Source organism: Zea mays, chromosome 8 (assembly GCF_902167145.1).
Source record: "Zea mays cultivar B73 chromosome 8, Zm-B73-REFERENCE-NAM-5.0, whole genome shotgun sequence".
Lineage (NCBI taxonomy): Eukaryota > Viridiplantae > Streptophyta > Magnoliopsida > Poales > Poaceae > Zea > Zea mays.
This window is the reverse complement of record NC_050103.1, coordinates 156,851,061-156,870,503: the sequence shown is the minus strand read 5'-3', so window position 1 is coordinate 156,870,503 and position 19,443 is coordinate 156,851,061. Positions and strand designations below refer to the sequence as shown.

The 19,443-nt window shown below is 48.2% G+C and overlaps 1 protein-coding gene and 2 non-coding genes across 4 annotated transcripts; 1 reads left to right on the top strand and 2 right to left on the bottom strand.

The window, feature by feature from the left end:
* Positions 1-6,854: 6,854 nt before the first annotated feature.
* Positions 6,855-9,982, top strand: LOC103636207 (uncharacterized). Its single transcript, XR_002264237.2, has 2 exons — positions 6,855-7,199; positions 9,672-9,982. It is a non-coding gene; the product is annotated as an uncharacterized protein (transcript).
* Positions 9,983-13,085: 3,103 nt separating this feature from the next.
* Positions 13,086-19,095, bottom strand: LOC100383427 (SWAP (Suppressor-of-White-APricot)/surp domain-containing protein). 2 transcript variants are annotated; one of them, XM_020542261.2, is made up of 4 exons: positions 18,513-19,076; positions 17,657-17,799; positions 16,476-17,249; positions 13,086-14,659 (listed from the first exon to the last, which is right to left on the bottom strand). In XM_020542261.2, exons 1-4 carry the CDS (start codon positions 18,820-18,822, stop codon positions 13,406-13,408), a joined length of 2,481 nt encoding a protein of 826 aa, XP_020397850.1. In that variant the 5' UTR covers positions 18,823-19,076; the 3' UTR covers positions 13,086-13,405. The 2 variants fall into 2 exon arrangements, with proteins under 2 accessions (XP_020397850.1, NP_001169549.1); NM_001176078.1 differs by having other exon boundaries at positions 13,192-14,659; positions 16,476-17,799; positions 18,513-19,095.
* LOC111590039 (small nucleolar RNA snoR101) lies at positions 15,729-15,792 on the bottom strand. The gene has a single exon (XR_004852330.1). It is a non-coding gene; the product is annotated as a small nucleolar RNA snoR101 (small nucleolar RNA).
* Positions 19,096-19,443: the final 348 nt, after the last annotated feature.

The window sequence follows — 19,443 nt, the reverse complement described above, 5'->3', positions numbered from 1 at the left end:
CCGGAAACGATCCGGATCTGCTTGGAGGTGTCGCCACTGGGGTCGAGAGTGACGGCCTTAACCGTCTCCGCTGGCTCGAAGTTGCCGGCATGACGCTTCACGTCTGGCACCTCTTTGGAGAGGCTTTCCAGGTCGGCGATGAGGGCCTCGGACTCGGCGAGGGCCTCGGCGTACTCCACGCACTCCACGTCGCATTCGAACGCGTGTTTGTACGTGGGGCCGACGGTGATGACCCCGTTGGGGCCCGACATCTTGAGCTTCAGGTAGGTGTAGTTGGGGACGGCCATGAACTTCGCGTAGCATGGCCTCCCCAGTACCGCGTGGTAGGTTCCTCGGAACCCGACCACCTCGAACGTCAAAGTCTCCCTTCGGAAGTTGGAGGGCGTTCCGAAGCAGATGGGAAGGTCGAGTCGTCCGAGGGGCTGGACGCGCTTCCCGGGAATGATCCCGTGGAAGGGCGCAGCGCCTGCTCGGACGGAGGACAGATCGACGCGCAGGAGCTTGAGGGTCTCGGCGTAGATGATGTTGAGGCAGCTGCCCCCCGTCCATCAGGACCTTGGTGAGCCTGACGTCGCCGACGATGGGGTCGACGACGAGCGGGTATTTCCCCGGGCTCGGCACGTGGTCGGGGTGGTCAGCTTGGTCGAAGGTGATGGGCTTGTCGGACCAGTCTAGGTAGACTGGCGCCGCCACCTTCACCGAGCAGACCTCCCGGCGCTCTTGCTTGCGATGCCGAGCCGAGGCATTCGCCACATGCCCACCGTAGATCGTGAAGCAGTCGCGGACCTCGGGGAACTCTCCTGCTTGGTGATCTTCCTTCTTGTCGTCGTCGCGGGCCCTGCCGCCCTCTGCGGGCGGCCCGGCCCTGTGGAAGTGGCGCCGAAGCATGACGCACTCCTCGAGGGTGTGCTTGACGGGCCCCTGATGATAGGGGCACGGCTCCTTGAGCATCTTGTCGAAGAGGTTAGCACCTCCGGGGGGCTTCCGAGGGTTCTTGTACTCGGCGGCGGCGACAAGGTCCGCGTCGGCGGCGTCGCGTTTCGCTTGCGACTTCTTCCTGACTTTCTTGTTGGCGCCGCGCGGAGTTGACGCCTCGGGAGCATCTTCCAATGGGCGGCCCTGGGGCTGCTTATCCTTTCGGAAGATAGCCTCGACCGCCTCCTGGCCAGAGGCGAACTTGGTGGCGATGTCCATCAGCTCGCTCGCCCTGGTGGGGGTCTTGCGACCCAACTTACTCACCAGGTCGCGACAGGTGGTGCCGGCAAGGAACGCGCCGATGACATCCGAGTCGGTGATGTTGGGCAGCTCGGTGCGCTGCTTCGAGAATCGCCGGATGTAGCCCGGAGAGACTCTCCCGGCTGTTGCCGACAGCTTCGAAGGTCCCAGGAATTCCCGGGGCGCACGTACGTGCCCTGGAAATTGCCGGCGAAGGCTTGGACCAAGTCATCCCAGCTGGAGATCTGCCCCAGCTGGAGATCTGCCCCGGAGGCAGGTGCTCCAACCAGGCGCGAGCGGTGTCGGAGAGGAACAAGGGGAGGTTGCGGATGATGAGGTTGTCATCGTCCGTTCCACCCAGTTGGCAGGCCAGGCGGTAGTCCGCGAGCCACAGTTCCGGTCTCGTTTCCCCCGAGTACTTTGTGATAGTAGTCGGGGGTCGGAACCGGGTCGGGAACGGCGCCCGTCGGATGGCCCGACTGAAGGCCTGCGGACCGGGTGGTTCGGGCGAGGGACTCCGATCCTCCCCGTTGTCGTAGCGTCCCCCACGCCTGGGGTGGTAGCCTCGGCGCACCCTTTCGTCGAGGTGGGCCCGACGGTCGCGACGATGGTGCTCGTTGCCGAGGTGGCCCAGGGCCGCAGGCGCGGTGTTGCGCGTGCGCCCGGTGTAGACCGAGGCTTCCCGCATGAATCGGGAAGTCGCGGCATGAGGTTCCGAGGGGTATCCCTGCCTTCGGGAGGCAGAGCTCTCGGCCTGTCGGACCGCAGCGCCTTCCAGGAGATTCTTGAGCTCTCCCTGGATTCGCCGACCCTCGGTGGTTGATGGCTCCGGCATCGCGCGGAGGAGCATCGCTGCGGCTGCCAGGTTCTGACCGACCCCACTGGATGCGGGTGGCGGCCTGACCCTGACGTCGTTGGCGACGCGGTGCTGGAAACCCTGGGGCAGGTGACGTACTTCTCCGGTCGGGGGTTGGCCCGGCCATACATGCCCGACGTCCCGGCGGATCGGCTCAAGCGCTCCTGCTCCCTCGTCGAGCCTGGCCTGCGCCCCGCGGACTTGCTCGAGCTGTGGGTCGTGACCCCCCGCCGGAACGGGGACCACAGCTAGCTCTCGCGGGATGTCTGCGCGAGGCACCGGCCTAGGGAGATCACCGTCCTCCGGCATGCCGAGATGGTTGCCTTCGGAGGGATCCCCTAGCTCGATGTGGAAACATTCGCGGCTTGGGCCGCAGTCCTCGTCATCGAGGCCGCGGCTACCGTCGGAACAGTCAGAGAGGCAGTAGTCACATGCGGTCATGAAGTCCCGCATGGCACTGGGGTTGCCAAATCCAGGGAAATCCCAACAGATGCTGGGATCGTCATCTTCCTCGGACCTAGAGGGCCCGTAGGCCGAGACGCCCGTCAACCGGTCCCAAGGCGACCGCGTGCGAAACCCCAGAGGGGTTGCACTCGCCTCAACGAGAGCGCCCGCCAAAGCAAGGTCGCTAGGCGGGTTGAGGCTGAGTCGAAATGACGTAGGATGGGAATCAGTCAGTACCTTTTGGTCGACGAGGAGCGACATGGTCACGTCGGGGACTGATTGCACTGTCGTCTCAGGTACGAGGGCGACGTCCTGCAAACTCTCCGCGAGCGCGCTGGCGTCGTCCACTTGCTCGGGATTGGCGCATCGCGGGGGGACGGCGCCCGCCTTCGTCTCAAACGCGAGGTCGACGCCCGACGCGCCCCCCGTTGGGGCACTGGGGATGTCGATTCGCTCGACAGCCGACGAAGCGCGGCCTCCCGCTTGGCCTTGGTTGCCCCGCCTCCTCCTCCGTTGGCGGGGGAGAGGACGGGGCGAGCTCGAATGTTGTTCTTCCACCACGCGGGGAAGATGTCGTCGATTCCGCCGCCGGCGGGCGGGTTGTCGGCCGCCATTGTCGTTGTCGCGCGGCGGTGGAAGGAGTATCATGTCGTAGCTGCCATCAAAGGACATGAACTCAAGACTCCAGAAACGGAGCACCGTCCCGGGCCGGAGAGGTTGCTGGAGACTGCCCATCTGGAGCTTGACGGGAAGCTGTTCGTCAACACGCAGCAGGCCCCTACCTGGCGCGCCAATTGTCGGCGTTTCGAGACCGGGGGTCCCTAAGCCGACGAGTGAATGTGCCGCGTGCCCCAGCCCAGATGGGTCGAGCGCGTGGGCGAGCGTGAAGGGGGGAAGCGAGGTGGCCGGAGACGGGCGTGAGAGAGGTGGAAATCCTGCGGCCTTCGTGTTCGTCCCGCGCCCAGGTCGGGTGCGCTTGCAGTAGGGGGTTACAAGCGTCCACGCGGGTAAGGGAAGCGAGCGACCCCAAGAGAGCGCCTGTCTCGTCCTCGTCCCCGCGCGGCCAACCTTCTCTAAGAAGGCCCTGGTCCTTCCTTTTATAGGCGTAAGGAGAGGATCCAGGTGTACAATGGGGGTGTAGCAGAGTGCTACATGTCTAGCGGGGGAGAGCTAGCGCCCTAAGTACATGCCAATGTGGCAGCCGGAGAGATCTTGGCACCCAGCTGGTGTGATGTCGTGGCTGTCGGAGGAGCAACGGAGCCTGGCGGAGGGATAGCTGTCGGAGCGGTTGGGTCCTTGCTGACGTCCTCCTGCTTCCGTAAGAGAGCTGAGAGTCGCCGTCGTCACAGGGCTTGCGGGGCGCCATCATTGCCTATCTGGCGGAGCTAGCCAGATGGGACACCGGTCTTGTTCTCTGCGGCCCGAGTCGGCTCGGGGTAGGGTGATGATGGCGCTTCCTGTTGACGTGGCTGGCCTGCGCCCTAGGTCGGGCGACGTGGAGGCTCCTCCGAAGCCGAGGTCGAGTCTGTCTTCCATGGTCGAGACCGAGCCCGAGCCCCTGGGTCGGGCGAGGCGGAGGTCGTTCGGTAGAGGCCAGGGCGGAGTCCGAGCCCTGGGGTCGGGCGAAGCGGAGTTCATCGTCTTCTGGGGCTGAGCCCAAGTCCGAGCCCTGGGTCGGGCGGAGCGGAGTTCGCCGTCTTCCGGGGCTTAGCCCGAGTCCGAGCCCTGGGTCGGGCGGAGCGGAGTTCGCCGTCTTTCGGGGCTTAGCCCGAGTCCGAGCCCTGGGTCGGGCGGAGCGGAGTTCGCCGTCTTTCGGGGCTTAGCCCGAGTCCGAGCCCTGGGTCGGGCGGAGCGGAGTTCGCCGTCTTCCGGGGCTTAGCCCGAGTCCGAGCCCTAGGTCGGGCAGAGCGGAGTTCGCCGTCTTCCGGGGCTTAGCCCGAGTCCGAGCCCGGGGTCGGGCGGAGCGGAGTTTTCCTATGGCGCCTTTGGCAGGGCCTGACTGCCTGTCAGCCTCACTCTGTCAAGTGGCACTGCAGTCGGCGCTGTCGTTCTGTCAGACCGGTCAGTGGAGCGGCGAAGTGACGGCGGTCACTTCGGCTCTGCCGGGGGGGGCGCGTCAGGATAAAGGTGTCAGGCCACCTTTGCGTTAAATGCTCTCTGCGACTCGGTCGGTCGGCGCGGCGATTTAGTCAGGGTTGCTTCTTAGCGAAGGCAAGGCCTCGGGCGAGCCGGAGACGTGTCCGCCGTTGGAGGGGGGCCTCGGGCGAGACGGAAATCCCTCGGGGTCGGCTGCCCTTGTCCGAGGCTAGGCTCGGGCGAGGCGTGATCGAGTCGCTCGTATGGACTGATCCCTGACTTAATCGCACCCATCAGGCCTCTGCAACTTTATGCTGATGGGGGTTACCAGCTGAGAATTAGGCGTCTTGAGGGTACCCCTAATTATGGTCCCCGACAAGCGTGCTGATAACGTGTTGAGAACTACATTACCACGGATCAACAGATCCGCTCCCTTTCCTCCCGTCAGCAGTAGAGGCGCGAGAAGCTGTAGAGAACCCGTCTCCCTTCCCTTAACCACGACAGAGTAACACACGAGACACAATGTATAGGGTTAGGCCTCTGGCCTCTTTCTCTTCTCTATTCCACATGAGGGGTACAAGTTCTATATATAGAGACGCGATAGCCCTCAGGGCTATATTCGGTATTTGCCTATATAACCCTTCATTAGAGTTTCTCAACAGATTAAGCATGACGGAGCTGTTATGGCTTTGGACATGAGTTGAGACTAGAGAAGAATCAAGAAATAACCGTGGCCCGATGAAGGCAAATCTGGACGTAAGTTTAAAGTTCTTGCTGCAACTGCTACGGCTATTATTATTATTAAAAATAAAAACGAGCGGGAGCGCCACCTGTGACCGCGCGGCTACCGGTGCGGCCGTGCTATAGCATTTAGGCTTGGGTTGGTCCTATAGATGTTCAAATAGGCGGGTCGTGCCGACCCGCCCCGAGCACGGCTAGGTCCGGCACGGATTAGGACCTAGCACGATATGGTCTGCTAGGTTAATAATCGTGTCGGATCGACCCACGGCCCGACGGGCCTAACGGGCCATAACAATATATGACGTTTAAATGATATAAATATCCTAAAAGTATGCATTTTTAGGGTTTAAACCATATTTATTAGTTCTAAACATTATTTACACTCACATAACCAACAAAAACACATGTTTCTTGTGTTTTATACTCTATATTCAAGTATAATATATGTAATTGTATGAAAAAATAGAAAAAAAATAAAATCGGGTCGTGCCGGGCCTACCCTGTAGTGCCACGCCTACGGCTTAGGCACAGTCCGGTAACCGAGCCGGGCCGGCACGGACCCGGTTCACAACGTGCCATGCCGGATTCGTGCCGGGCTAAATCCGTGCCGGATTTCGGGCTGCTCGGCAATCCCGGTCCGTTTGGACATCTATAGTTGGTCCCATCCATGGACTAAATTTGAGTTATGTCGTCAATTATTTAGAAGTCTAGTGCACGATTCTATGAGCAAGTTTAATAATACCGTCGAGCGGTGGTTGTAAAGATGTTTACAGTTTACCATTTAGTTTATCTTGTAGCAGTTAACTCTTCACAAAGCTTTTTAACCGGCACTCCTCTGCCTCAATGCTCACCATTACCAAGATAAAATAAAGCGCCTCCGATATCTTTGCCAATCTTTTGGGATTCCGCGCCCCCTCCCTCAGTTCCTTTCCCGTTTCATGCGACAGAGTGTCAGGAAGGGGCCACCTTGCTGCGGACTGTGGGCAGCGGCAAGGGGGAGACAGAAGACGCTGCTGCCGCGGCAAGGGACAGCGGCAGCCCCGCAGCAGGGCAAAGCAAAAAAAGACTCGCTCCCTAGTCTATTGTAGACTGTAGTCCCTACCGACGAGGCGACGACGCTAGTAACACAGTTTTTTTCCTTGCTTTAAAGGATGAGCCATGGAGATGGATGATGGATCAAGCAGTCAAGCTAGTTGCACTTGCACGTCGGGGCCCGCACCGGCTTCCACTGACCGTTTATGAATGTAAACGAAAAGTTGTGTGTGGTTAGAACTAATTTGTTGTGAGTTTTTACGATTTAAGTTATTATTTGTCGACCAATTCCGACATATTTTGTTCAAATTTACCTGCCGTAATCTGTTTTCAACTTTTCAGTTTTTTTTGATACGGGTGAAAAGGGTGAAATGTTTTTTCGGTCCGTCTTTCACCCCTAGCCACCACTGCGCAGGCTCGAGGTACAAAAAAAAAAAAAACAGCACAAGCGCAAAACAGCTGACAGCCATTGCTGACTTGCTCCCTCCTTTCCTTCTGCCCCTGCGCTCTCTGTCTCTCCCTCTGTCCACTCTCGGACTCTCAAAGCCTGCCAGCTCCGGCAGTCCGGCCTACAGTTACTACTAGTACGTTGGCGTCTGCTCCCTTCCCTTGCGTTTGGGAGACACGGAAATGGCCCTCCCGGTCCCTTGCCCACCTCTCGCTTCCCCGCGCCCCAGCAAACTGCCGTGCTCGCCCCAGCCGGTGAAAGGCCGTCGAGGACCAGCAGCAGCAAGCAAGATGGCCTCGTATGGGGCCCGCGAACCTGCACCCAGGGGCGCCATGGCCGCCTGGAGACCACGCGGGCTGGACGCGGACGCGGACGCGGAGGGAGGAGGTGAGTCCTTCCTCCCCCCGCTTGCTACGGTGCCTACCTTCATGCAGTTCGTTCCATGTCCCGACTCTCCATGTCCATGCCACTGATGCATTTCGCTCCTTGCTTGTCTGTTCTATCTTGAGAGCTTGTTGTTGAGCTGAGCCGTTCACGGTCAGCTGCGGAGCGGAGCCCAACTGTAGTATAGAAGGAAAACAAAAGATAATTGAAAAAAATGCATTTTAGCAGCAGCTTCACGGAGATACCATACCACCTTGCTATAGGACCTTCAAGTTGAGCTGGCCCTTACTGTAGTACATTGTCATATTTTCAAGTTGGCTGTTGGATTGCTCTTTTCTGTAGTACAGTTAGCGGTCATTGTGTCCTCTAATGCCACAGCCATTGTCTCTACAGAGTCCAGACGACGGATTTCAGGAGCGCTATGTCGTAGTAGATCTAGTGCTTTCATCAATATTGCGTTTTGTTTTTTTTTCTCCTCCTGTTCCTCCCGAAAACGGGTACGCAGTTGTGAACTGATGATTGAATTGTGGTTTTGGGTCTGTTTGGTTCAACGTGGATTACTGGAAATCTGATTTTAGCTGTAAGCTATAAGAAGCTGCTGCTTGCTCCTAGTTGACGGTTACGAGGAATCTAAAATATGTTTGGTTGAAATAACTGTGAACTGTGGATTTTATAAGAGCATTGATATTTTGTAACATACCTCACAAAAATCTAGAAAAATCTGGGGTAAGAGGTGATTCTTGATTGAAATAGAGAAATATGTAGATTTTTATAAATCTATTATGCCATTATACCCGGTTGATTGAGATTTAGATTTATGGCAGCGAATTTGATTCAAAAAGCTGAACCAAACCAACGGACTCTTAAGTTTCCTTTTAACCAAATAATACAAGTTATGTCGGTTGTCGTTTGTTCCCCCACTGCCTTCTTGTTGGACCTAGGGTTCGTCAGCTTTAGGATTTGTCTACTACTCCGTAGCTAGATGAAAATCTTCACCGGTCTTCGCACACCTGACAAGATGTTGTCTCTACTGTTCACAAACCGAGTAAAAACAGATAGCAAAAGCTTGTCTTCTCTATACAAACGTTTGAACTATGCTCTTTCCAGTGCGACAAATTGTCCAAGTAGTTTTCATACTTTGGATTTGCCGTAAGTACTACAGCGTTGAACTGCACGCCAGACTGATAGATTGCGATAGATTTTTGTGGACCCTGTTGGTCCTTTATTCGAAGCAATTGTCTTCACCTTTTTTGTGTACATGATGTGCACGCAGTACTATTTAATGGGCCTCCTTGTTAGGGCATGTACAGTGGAGAGACACCAAAACGGTTCTCCAAGCACAGGAGACAACTAAGAGACTCTATTGTACAATGGAGTGTCTATAAACGTAGTCTATTAATAAATACAGAATTAAATGTATTTGTATAGCATCAGATCGATAGAACAGACGACAAATTCGTACAGTGGGAAGTGAGGCGTCTGTTGTTACTTGGTTTACGAGCCAGAGGCGTCTCTTCACGGAGAGACGGCTCTAAGATTATTTTGCAAATAACCCCCTAAAACACCTTAAGAGCCCCCACATTAAACACCACTGTACATGCCCTTAGGACATGGGCCACCAACTTAACTTTGTTAGGACACGTATAGGGCACTTACATTGATGTTTAAAAAGGGTATTTGAAAAAAATTAGAGTCATGTCTATGTAAAGAGACGTCTGTCTCGTAAGCCAAGTTGCAACAGACGCCTCACTTTCCAGTGTACGAATTTGTTGTCTGTTCTATCGATCCAATATTGTACAAGCACAATTACTTATGTATTTATTAATATGCTATACACTCCATTGTATAATAGAGTCCGTTAGGGCATGTATAACCCCATTTAATATGAGGTCTCAGGAGTCTCTAGGGGGCTAATTGAAAAAGTACAATAGACGTGATCTTTGCGAAAGGCTCGTCTCTATATGATTCTTCATACATATTGTCTTTTATCTGCATTTATGGTCTAGAGTCTCTAGGTTGTATTGTATAGTTTGTTAATTGTCCCTTGTATTTAGAAAACTGGACCACTGTCTAAAGGTTGTACGTGCCCTTAGTTGTCTTTTATGGTTGGAGAATCGTTCTGATGTCTCTCGACTATACATGCCTTAAGACCTTAAGAGCCATCAATGTTTGCTTTCTCGATGTTCTTAGCTTTTCACGACTGTCCTCCTAAGGCTATGGCGTGCAAACTACAGTTTGAAAAAAAAGGATGAAAACGAGAAGTTGTTGGAGATGGCCTTACAGATAAACAGACTATTTCGGACCTATTTGGTGGCTTACTGATTTTGTAATCTCTGGTAATGACTTACTGTAATGCAATCTTTCGTCTCGTCACGTACTGTACGTAGACTTATACTGTAGTTTTATAGTTTCAAACTTTTGGCAAACATAAAATGTATCCGAATTTACCTGACACCGCTGTTTGTCCACCTGCAGGCCGGTGATCTCTAGAGACCAACCCGGTGATCTCTACGCCGGGGTGGGCATGTCTGGAGAAGTTGGGAATGAAGCGTCTTGGTCCGGGAGCGTATACATACAGTAGTAGTTTTTTTTTTCGAGTAACATTTACATTTATACACCAGATACAATTATTTTTTCAGTGGTTAGTATTGACCAGGGCCGTAGCTAGGCAAATTCTTTCCGCGGCGAACTGTCAGTTCAGCTGCAGCTGCAAGCGTGAGACCATTCAGAAACCAGAACACGTTTGCTCTTTGCTTGTCATGTGAATGTCCCCGTGGTATTCTTTACGCGCTCCAGTCCAGACTCCAGCGGCATATGAAGCGACCAGCGAGCTGTTGGCCGTGCTCGCTGACGGTAGCGTGCCGCCGTGGGCGCACGGACGAGGACTGCGCCTGCGCGTTTCAGCAGTTAGCACGTCTGCACATGTACTGGAATAGATTAGAACACGAAACAGTTGACTAATCTTCACTCTAATTCACTTTAACACATGTGAGGTGATACAAATACAGGCGCATTCCCAAAAGTTCTAGGACTGTTCGGATACATTTGAAACCTGGCAACATATTAGCTTAGGCTACCTGATGAGCAGCATAATGCACATCAAGTCGTCATGATTGCTTGCATGGTAGGCTGCTTTGAACGGTGGTGGATGGCTGGATAATGTTACCATGCTTCTTGTTCTTGGAGGGTGACTCCAGGAGTTCATCGTACAAATCAGCATCTAGAACTAGAAAGATGCATTTACAGTGTTAGATTCTTGTGTTTCCTATTGTAATCAGTCTAAGTGTTATGGGTTTTGGCCCAGTCCAGGTAACTCCTTAGAATTAGTTTGAATACTCTAGTATTGAGCTCAATCCACATGTATTCAGGTGAATTAGGGTGTAACTTAAACTAATTTACACCTCAATCCACCTCAACACACGCGGATTGGGATCAATACTAGAATATCCAAACAAAGCCTGAGGAGAGTACTAGATGTTCTTGGACAATATATCATGTAGTTAGCATTGCCACCCACATCTTCTGAAAAGACTCCTTTCAGAATACTCCACTCCACAATATTAAACTGGTTATGAACTTAGGATGGTGAATTCATAATCCCAAGAATGTAAAAAATTCCAGGTAATGTAAAGGTTCCAGGAGAGTAGAGTCCAGAGAAAGAGTAACACTGACTCTGCATTGATGAGATAAAACACATAATTCTCCGCATTTTGATAAGATCAAATATACTCCATCCGTTCCAAAATATTAGTCCTTTTAGCATTTTAATAGATTCATATAATATTTAATGTATGTGTTATATATATATGTCTAGATTTATTGTTATCCATTTGAATATAGATATAAAATTAAAGGGCTAAAATGACTAATATTTTGGAGCTGGGGGAGTATAATTCTATATATCTTATTACTACCATGGCACCAAATATTTCTAGACGCAAAGGTTGTACTCCAGTAGATAAAAAAGACTTAGTTCAAACTATGGTAATTTTACAGGCTTTATAGTACCCTAAATCCATAATAGCTCTAGCCATAAAGTAGGTTCAAAAGCATAGCACGAAGTTACCCAAACCCTGAGACCATGACACTGCCAATTGTGTTGATCAAAGATTCACTCCTGAGAACAAGATGGTGGATTCAACGGTACAAATACAACGGTAACCAACACGTCACCACATGGATTGTCCTTATAGTGAAAACACAATTGATAGTTCAACCTCATATTTTATTGGTATATATGCTGAAAGAGACATTTATCAAAATGGTTTGAGGGTAAATAAAGATGCACCAAAACAAATGACTGAAAGAAGTAGTAGTCTTGAAGCTGAAGGCACATAAAAGTTAGTCGGCTTCAAGACTTCAATAACTAAGGTCTATAGAGGTTTCAGTTCCTACAAATAGCACCTCCAAATTCAAACAGTTAATAAAATGTTTGGTAATTTGCATTTTTGCAGGTCCCCTTCATCAAATACCACACTGTAAACTGATACCGGCCTATTCATACTTATTACCGCTGTCATTCGAGTGTAAATCATTAGCGTTACCATTATGTTTCAATTCGTGAACCAAACAATACCTAAGAGTTCTTTCGTTACAAATTCTATTATAGCCATTGAACTTAATTTTTTACATGTTTTTCATGGCAAAACTTGTCAGTTTCTTGAACTACCAATGCACCTTATTTCCAGGTTGGTGGTATGCTTAAGACATAAGTATCAGTCTAACAGGTGCTGAAGATTCTAAAAGCTACCATACATTATTTAACATCTCAAATGCACCTCATAGATTTGTGTTTTTAACTTCTATTATCCATGCATAGAAACAATTGGCAACCATCTTGTTTCAACTTTTCTTATAAAAGCCTCTTGTGTCAACTTTTTTCTCGCCAGAACATCATTCATGCACGTCTTCAACAAGGATAAGATAAAATATTATTGGTAATAAACTGAAAGAAGTGCAGAGCCACTAATGTATTCACCTATTTTGATACCACAATAAGTTCGTTACCGCGCTGTGCTCCATCATATTCATGACCACCTGAACCATCAGCAAGGGCAGAAGCACATGGGAAAACTATCATTATTAAGTCAATACCAATCTTCACAGCAGTTAGAGAAAGTCAGCGATACCTTCTGGGTCTTCCCACAACCAATCTTGCGCACACACTAATCCTTGAACCGTTAAAGGGTCCATAGTACTGAGATACTGATTTGGTTCGGTGTCAACGAGGAATGGGATGGGATCAATCCTGTGTTGACCTCGTCCCTTATTTTTTGAGGGATTGTATCATCCACTATTTTTAAAGAATATTCCTTGATCCTGACTCTGGACCTCCAAACCAAACATAGGTCAAGTTAGAATGATCTCACTCCATCCCTCTTCATCCTTCCTCATTCATCCATCCAAACACTATCTTAATGTACCGGCTTCACTGTCCAAAGGGATGATGGATACAGCGATGGCTAAAATATCACGAGCCATTTGCGCAAGTACAGGATACTTGTTGGCTGCAAAGGACTTCCACCATCCAAGGACATCAAAATTATCATTATTTCCTTCTTTTTGAGGGTAAACCGTCATGTTTCCAAACAAGCCCTCACACAGTTTGAAAGATAACCCCATATATCTACCGAAATCACCACAAAAGATCAAACTGGTCGTCTTCGGCAGACATCTTAAAAAATAATCCAACAGTTTCAAAAATAATCCATCAGTTTCAAAATAGTGATCGTTTTAGCCATTGATTAGCTATTAATTTTTATATCTATATTCAAATACATGAAAATGAATCTAGACACATACTTAAAACACATATCAACCATTAGTTAACTAAAACGAATTTTGGGACGGAGTATGACGCTACATGTAGACCACTTGAAATAATAAAGCTATGCATGCATCAGAAACGCCAGCATGTAGTTAGAACTTGGCGAGCAGGTCACTGATTTCAAATAAGATGGACAGACACCTAGTTAGAACGTTCGAAACAAATACAGAAATCGAAAGAGCAATTGGCTACAAAACAGAGGCCTAAGGACATAATGTTACTGCTGTGATACAAAATATTACAGTATGTTGCTCTGATTTTTGCTCTCAGTTTACTCGGCGCTTCAGTTGTTCCCTGAGTTGATTTGTGCAGTGTCATCAGACAGCTTGTCTGATTCAAACTTGGCACCTGATCTAGACAGACACTTCCGGCGAACCTGGTATCAGTCTTCCTCGTGCTTCCTTTTAGAACTGGAGTGATGCTCCCTCCGATGCTTGTGTGACCTCCTGTGTTCCTCATCAGAGTGTTCCTCGTCAGAGTAGCGGTGATCATCTCTATGCCTATGCCTTGATTTGGAACTCCAACGTTCATGCTCATGCTCATCTTCCGAAGAGCTACAATGGTGTCTATGATGTCTGGATTCCCTGTCCTTGGAGTGACTCTTGTTCTTATGTTTGTGAACATCCTTGCTCTGGTCTCTTGAATGCTCTGGGCGATGCTTCTTCCTTGAGTGCTTATAGCTATCCTCAGATTCATCTTTTTCCTCGTCGGATTCTTGGTGTTTCTTTCTATACTTCCGCACTCTGTTCTGTTCATCATCAGAGTCTTTACTATGTTTTGTCAAGTTTGGCCCCTCATGGTCAAACAGAACAGAGCTACTACCTTCACGTTCCTTAGCCACAGATTGCAGATCAAGTCCAGAGGCATTCATATCAGGAATGGCCTTGGCAGCTTCACTAGTTGGGTTCGATGCTGCAGCTAAATCATTCATCTTGTTGTCTCCACTCTTAATGATTGCAGCAAACATCTTCGCACGGCGAAGCCTATCAGCTTTCAGCTTCTGTTCCTTTGTCATGGTAGCTTCCAAAGAACCTGCCTCTTTGGAAGCTGCTGCAGCAGCAGCTTTTGCAATAGTGTTTGCAATCCAATCATCATCAATGATTCCAAAACCTTCCCTTTGGGGCTGTCCACTACTTGTAAGTGAAGCATCAACATCACTATTTGAAATGTGTTTGGACAGTGCATTTCGGTCCTGTAAAGATGAGAAACTTCCAAAGCTGGAAGAAGGATCATTACTAACATGGGTGCGAACATTGTCCTTGGTTCCTTTCATGGTGTTAAGTGAGTCATTTGCAGCACCCAGTCCTCGAGTAGCTGCCATTACTATAGCAGCAGCTTCATCTGCAGTAACTTTCCGAGTCTTGACCCCACAAACAGGATGGAATATACCCTTCCCTTGTTTGTCATACAGCTGCTTCTCTGATGGCCCAGATGAGCTTCTATCAGAAGCACTGGATTCCATGCTATAATTGATGTCTTTGCGCTCCATTGAGCACCTTCTGTCGGCGCGTTCACGAGAGCTTCTGTCAGCGCGCTCACAGGAGCTTCTGTCGGCGCGCTCACGAGAGTTTCTGCCCCTCCGGTCAGAAGAACCTCTTCTGTCCTTGTTATTAGGACTTCTACCATGTGAATTGGACTGCAAAATCAATAAAAGAAATAGAAACAAACCATAATTAAATTTTTCCAATGGATCGTAGGAAAAAAGGATAACATTGACTAAGTAAAGAAGCTAGTGTAATGCTTAGAGCATGAAGATTCTGATCAAACAGTGGGAATTAAAGTATTTCTTGTGAAATCCTGCATTGAAAAGGTGGGCCAAAGTCTACAACACAACCTTTGTATTCCCAGGGTATAAACTAATAAAAGAGAAGCATCAACAATTATAAGGTTCTGTTTGGATGTAGTTATTGAGGGGGAGGAATTGATGGGCTGGAATACCAAACACTCTGGGTGTGCAGGATATTTTTGATGAGTTAGATAACGTACAATATGAGAAAATACTAATTAAAAAATGGGCAGTATAAGCTTGAAAAGCAAAGCAAACAAGAGAAGCATCAACAATTATAAGGCTCTGTTTGGATGTAGATATTGAGGGGGAGGAATTGATGGGATGGAATACCAAACACTGGGTGTGCAGGATATTTTTTATGAGTTAGATCAGATACAATATGAGAAAATACTAATTAAAAAACAGGCAGTATAAGCTTGAAAAGCAAAGCAAACAAGAGATGCATTCAGGAAACAATTGAACCAAGGAAAGTGATTCAAGTTATCAAAACAGACATTAGCAATTCATGCCCATGAAGATGAAGAACTTTTCTAAATCCAAAAATAAGAAGAAAACATTCACCATGTAGTACTTCAAATTAGTATAGCAGAATATCATCAAAGTAGATATTATATTTAAAAGAAACAGAAAAGAGATGCAAAAAGCCAGTAAGCAACAATTCAACCAAAGAAACTGACTCATGTGAACACGATACATCCACCAGAAAATCATGCCATAAAGATGTTAGACCAAATGTTTTAGTTCCTAGTGCGTGTTTTAGAGAGGGAAACCCTGCTTTTATAGAAAGAAAAAAGGTATACAAAGCTTAGAACAGTCACACCACACCCACGCTGGGAAACCAGCTTACAAGATTAGGACCAACAGAAAAGTGGTCAATGACTGAATAAAAGACCCCACTACATGCTACTCAAAGCAGTGCATCAGCGATTAATGATTTCCACATGTGAACTTACCTGAAGTTCAGAGATCAAGTGTAAGACATCATATGCACTTCAGAACAAAAAAAAAGAGAAGACGGCCAGCAAAAAGAATACAATAAGAATCAGGAACAGCAGTACAGCAACACTTCAGTTTTAAAGATCTCAAAATGTTAAGCAACCAGGACCCAGAAAAAAAAAGTTACTTAGCATCGCAATGCTGGTTTGCATGACTTGAATGCACATCAAGAGTACTCAAGAATGATATAAAGCAACTAAGCCTATTAGAAATCATAATTGTAACAATAAGGCAACTACTTAAGAAAATAAAAGAAGCTTGATGAATGAAGAACATAGGGCCATCATTTCTCCAATTACAATATTTCCATCAATTAGGTGAACATCTTTAGTAGTAGAAAGGTCAATCAGGTTTGAATATAAATAATGAAATAATTTTACAATAAACAAATGCAAGGTGTGCACACCTGACAAATATTAAGTAAATAGAAGGATCACTATCACAAGATGAGAATGAACGCATGGAACATTTGTTGCAGGACAGCATTTTGAGAAACTAATTTTCTTTTGGCTTCTCCGAAATAGAAAAAAGGCACAATAAACTTCTTTTGGCATCTTTGAAATATTAACAAAGACAATAAATTTATTTTGACCTCTACAACAAAATAATAGAAAGGGGGTTGTAACACAAATCTTCCAAGTTTAAAGCATCAAGTGAGTCAAATTACCTCTTCAGTTTCCTGGAGAAACTTTAGATAATATGAGTGGTATGGATTAGAAGACAGAAGAAATGGAAACCTCCCAGTTGTTCTGTCTTGCTCAATCAGTTTTTTCTCGAACTCCTTCCCATTTGTCAGAATGAACTCAATTATTTTCTCCATTGTGCGTTTCATGAAAGATGGTGGTTCAAGGATCATTTCTTTTATTTCTGATAAGCCTGAATTGGTATGTGATTTGGAAGTACTTGATGCTATAATTGCGTCATTAACCTTTTCATGCTGAACAGCAACCATGCTGTTGCCAGTAAGAATCTGATTCTTCTTCATCAATATTGTTTTTCTTTTAACTGCAGGAGGAGCATTCTGATTTTTGCCTATTTCTTTTTTGTCAGGCATAATTGATGCAGATTTTACATGGCCCTGCACATCAAGAGTCATGCTATTTTCAGGATTCATGCCTTCCGAACTACGCGGGAGTGTGCCTTCATTCTCGTCTCCTGAGTCATATGTGGTCCCAAGCAATGATAAAGCCCCGCCAGATGAAGCATGCTCATTCTCAGTATTGCCTTTATTCGTGCCAACAGCATCAGCACCATCCTTCAGCAGTTGAGGATGATCAACAAGGTAGCGGAAGTAGCTGTGGAGATGATGATCAGGCATCAAGAATCCAAATGTTGGATTATCTCCTTGTTTCACCCTCAATACAATCTCTGATTGTCCCCCATGCTCGCTGACAAATAAGGCTGTCCTTGCAATTATCTGATGCACCTTCTCAGAAGGAGGCTGTAAATTTAAAACATGGGAGCAAAAAAATGTCTCAGCAATGGCTAGAGAGCACACAAACACAAATTATGTCAAACTGAATGAATTACTATATAAGAAAACTGGTATATCGTAAGACAGCCATCCCATCATTTTTGTTATAGGTAGCACTTGAATCATTCTAATCCCACCTGCCTATATTCCTTACGTCAAGATACATTGCAAGGAAACAATGTGCATCACTAGTAGGAACTTCATCTCTGCTCCAACCATCTGAAACAGGCATTTAATCCTTAGAAGAACATATGCACCTTGAACAGTTATTGCTGGATCAACTGAAGAATATTAATAACAGGGTAGAAGAAATAAATTTCTAACATATCTGGAGAGAAAATAGTTAAAAGTGAGAGTTCAAAGCTTACACTAACCAGCTTATTCAACAAGCTTTCTGGCACATAAAATGATGGGCGATAGCACAAGTTCGAAGAATTTGGTTCATCTGAACCAGCGGGATATCCATACGAGAAAGGAACAACATTATAATCAGTCTGTCCAGTATCTGACCCATTTCCTAGATAAGCAAAAAAATGTCAGCTAAAGGATTGTTATATAGTAAATAACAGAAATAGGAGTAGGGAAGAAAAATGCAGGCACAAATTCCATCTGCCGAGCAACAGAAGAAAGTCCCTTACTTGAAATGATTAAAGATGCTCATGAACTAGTCAAAGCATCCTTCCTGCAAACTTAAAAGTATACAATGGAAAAAAATATGTACAATGAACACTGCTAAATTTAAACATGTGGCAGTGATACTGTTATTTGGATACGATTGGATATTCTATGAACCTTGTTTGTTTGCAAGAAACAAACAGTTACTACAACGTTAGTCTGCTGCTAACCAAAAAAATCAAACAGCAGAGAAGAGATCAGTACGTGTGAGGTCATATACAAGGGAGTAATATCTGAAAAATTCCTTATACAGTTTGGCTCAACAGGGCTGCGACCATACCACTGAAATCCCAACCAATTAATAGACTTATTTTGAATTTGTACTTGATGCTTCATTGAAATGAGTCTGAATAATGTAGGATTATGACTCCTTAAAACATGGTCAAACATATAAGAGGGCAAAGTCAGCAGAGGTACATCAAAATGTAGAACGGAACAAACTAAACTTGAGCTCAAGTATATCCACAAAGGATAAGGCAGAAGCTGACAGTTACAGATACGAGAGGCGAGAAGAGAGGAGAAGAGAGGCGGCGCGAAAGGAAGATTCATTTATACCTGAAGGAGCCGCATCCCCAGAACCCTCGTATTCGCCGTCGCCAGCCGGGAGGTCAAGGTAGCGCTCGCGATCGAGCTCGGTCTCAGAGACGCCGTCAGGGGAGGGCGCGGAGAGGAGGGCCATCGAGTAGGCGCGGTGCGGGCGAGGGGGCACGCGGTCAAGGAGGTGGCGGACGTCGTGGCGGTCGAGGAGGAGGTCTGCCGCGCCGACGGCCGCCCAGGGGACAAGGGAGACGCCGGAGTTGACGAGCTCCGCCGTCGCGTCGTCGTCGAACAGTAAGGCATGCCGCCCAACGATCTCCAGATCCATGGCTGAACCGTTGAGGTAGCACAAGTAGGTTGTCCCGGCCTCGGCCTTTTTACTCCGCGAGAAAGCGGCGAGCTCGGGAACCTGGAGCTCGGCGGAGCGCTTCTAGGGTTTCGATTGGAATGACCCGACTGAGATTTGGGGCGGCTGCCGGTGTTAGTACGCTTATTTTGGACTTAAAAAGTCCATTTCACCCACATCAACTATCGTATGTGGGTCAGGGTAAACCGCGCCTGAGCCTACGAGTGCAGGTCGCTGTTCGGCTCGACGAACTTGTCAAGGCCTTCTCTGGAAATTTGTACGTACGTCTGCCCTGAGAACTTGTGGGATCTTCAGAGCTGCCGCCAGCAGCCAGGGAAATCCCTGTGAAAGTACATCCGGTGGTTTTTAAAGCAGTGGACCGAGTTGCCCAACATCACCGACTCGGATGTCATCGGAGCCTTCCTCGCCGGCACCACATGCCGGGACCTGGTGAGCAAACTAGGGCGTAAGACACCCACCAAGGCGAGCAAATTGATGGACATAGCCACCAAGTTCGCTTCTGGTCAGGAGGCGGTCGAAGCCATCTTCCGGAAGGACAAGCAGCCTCAGGGAAGACAGAAGGAAGACGCCTCCGAGGCGTCC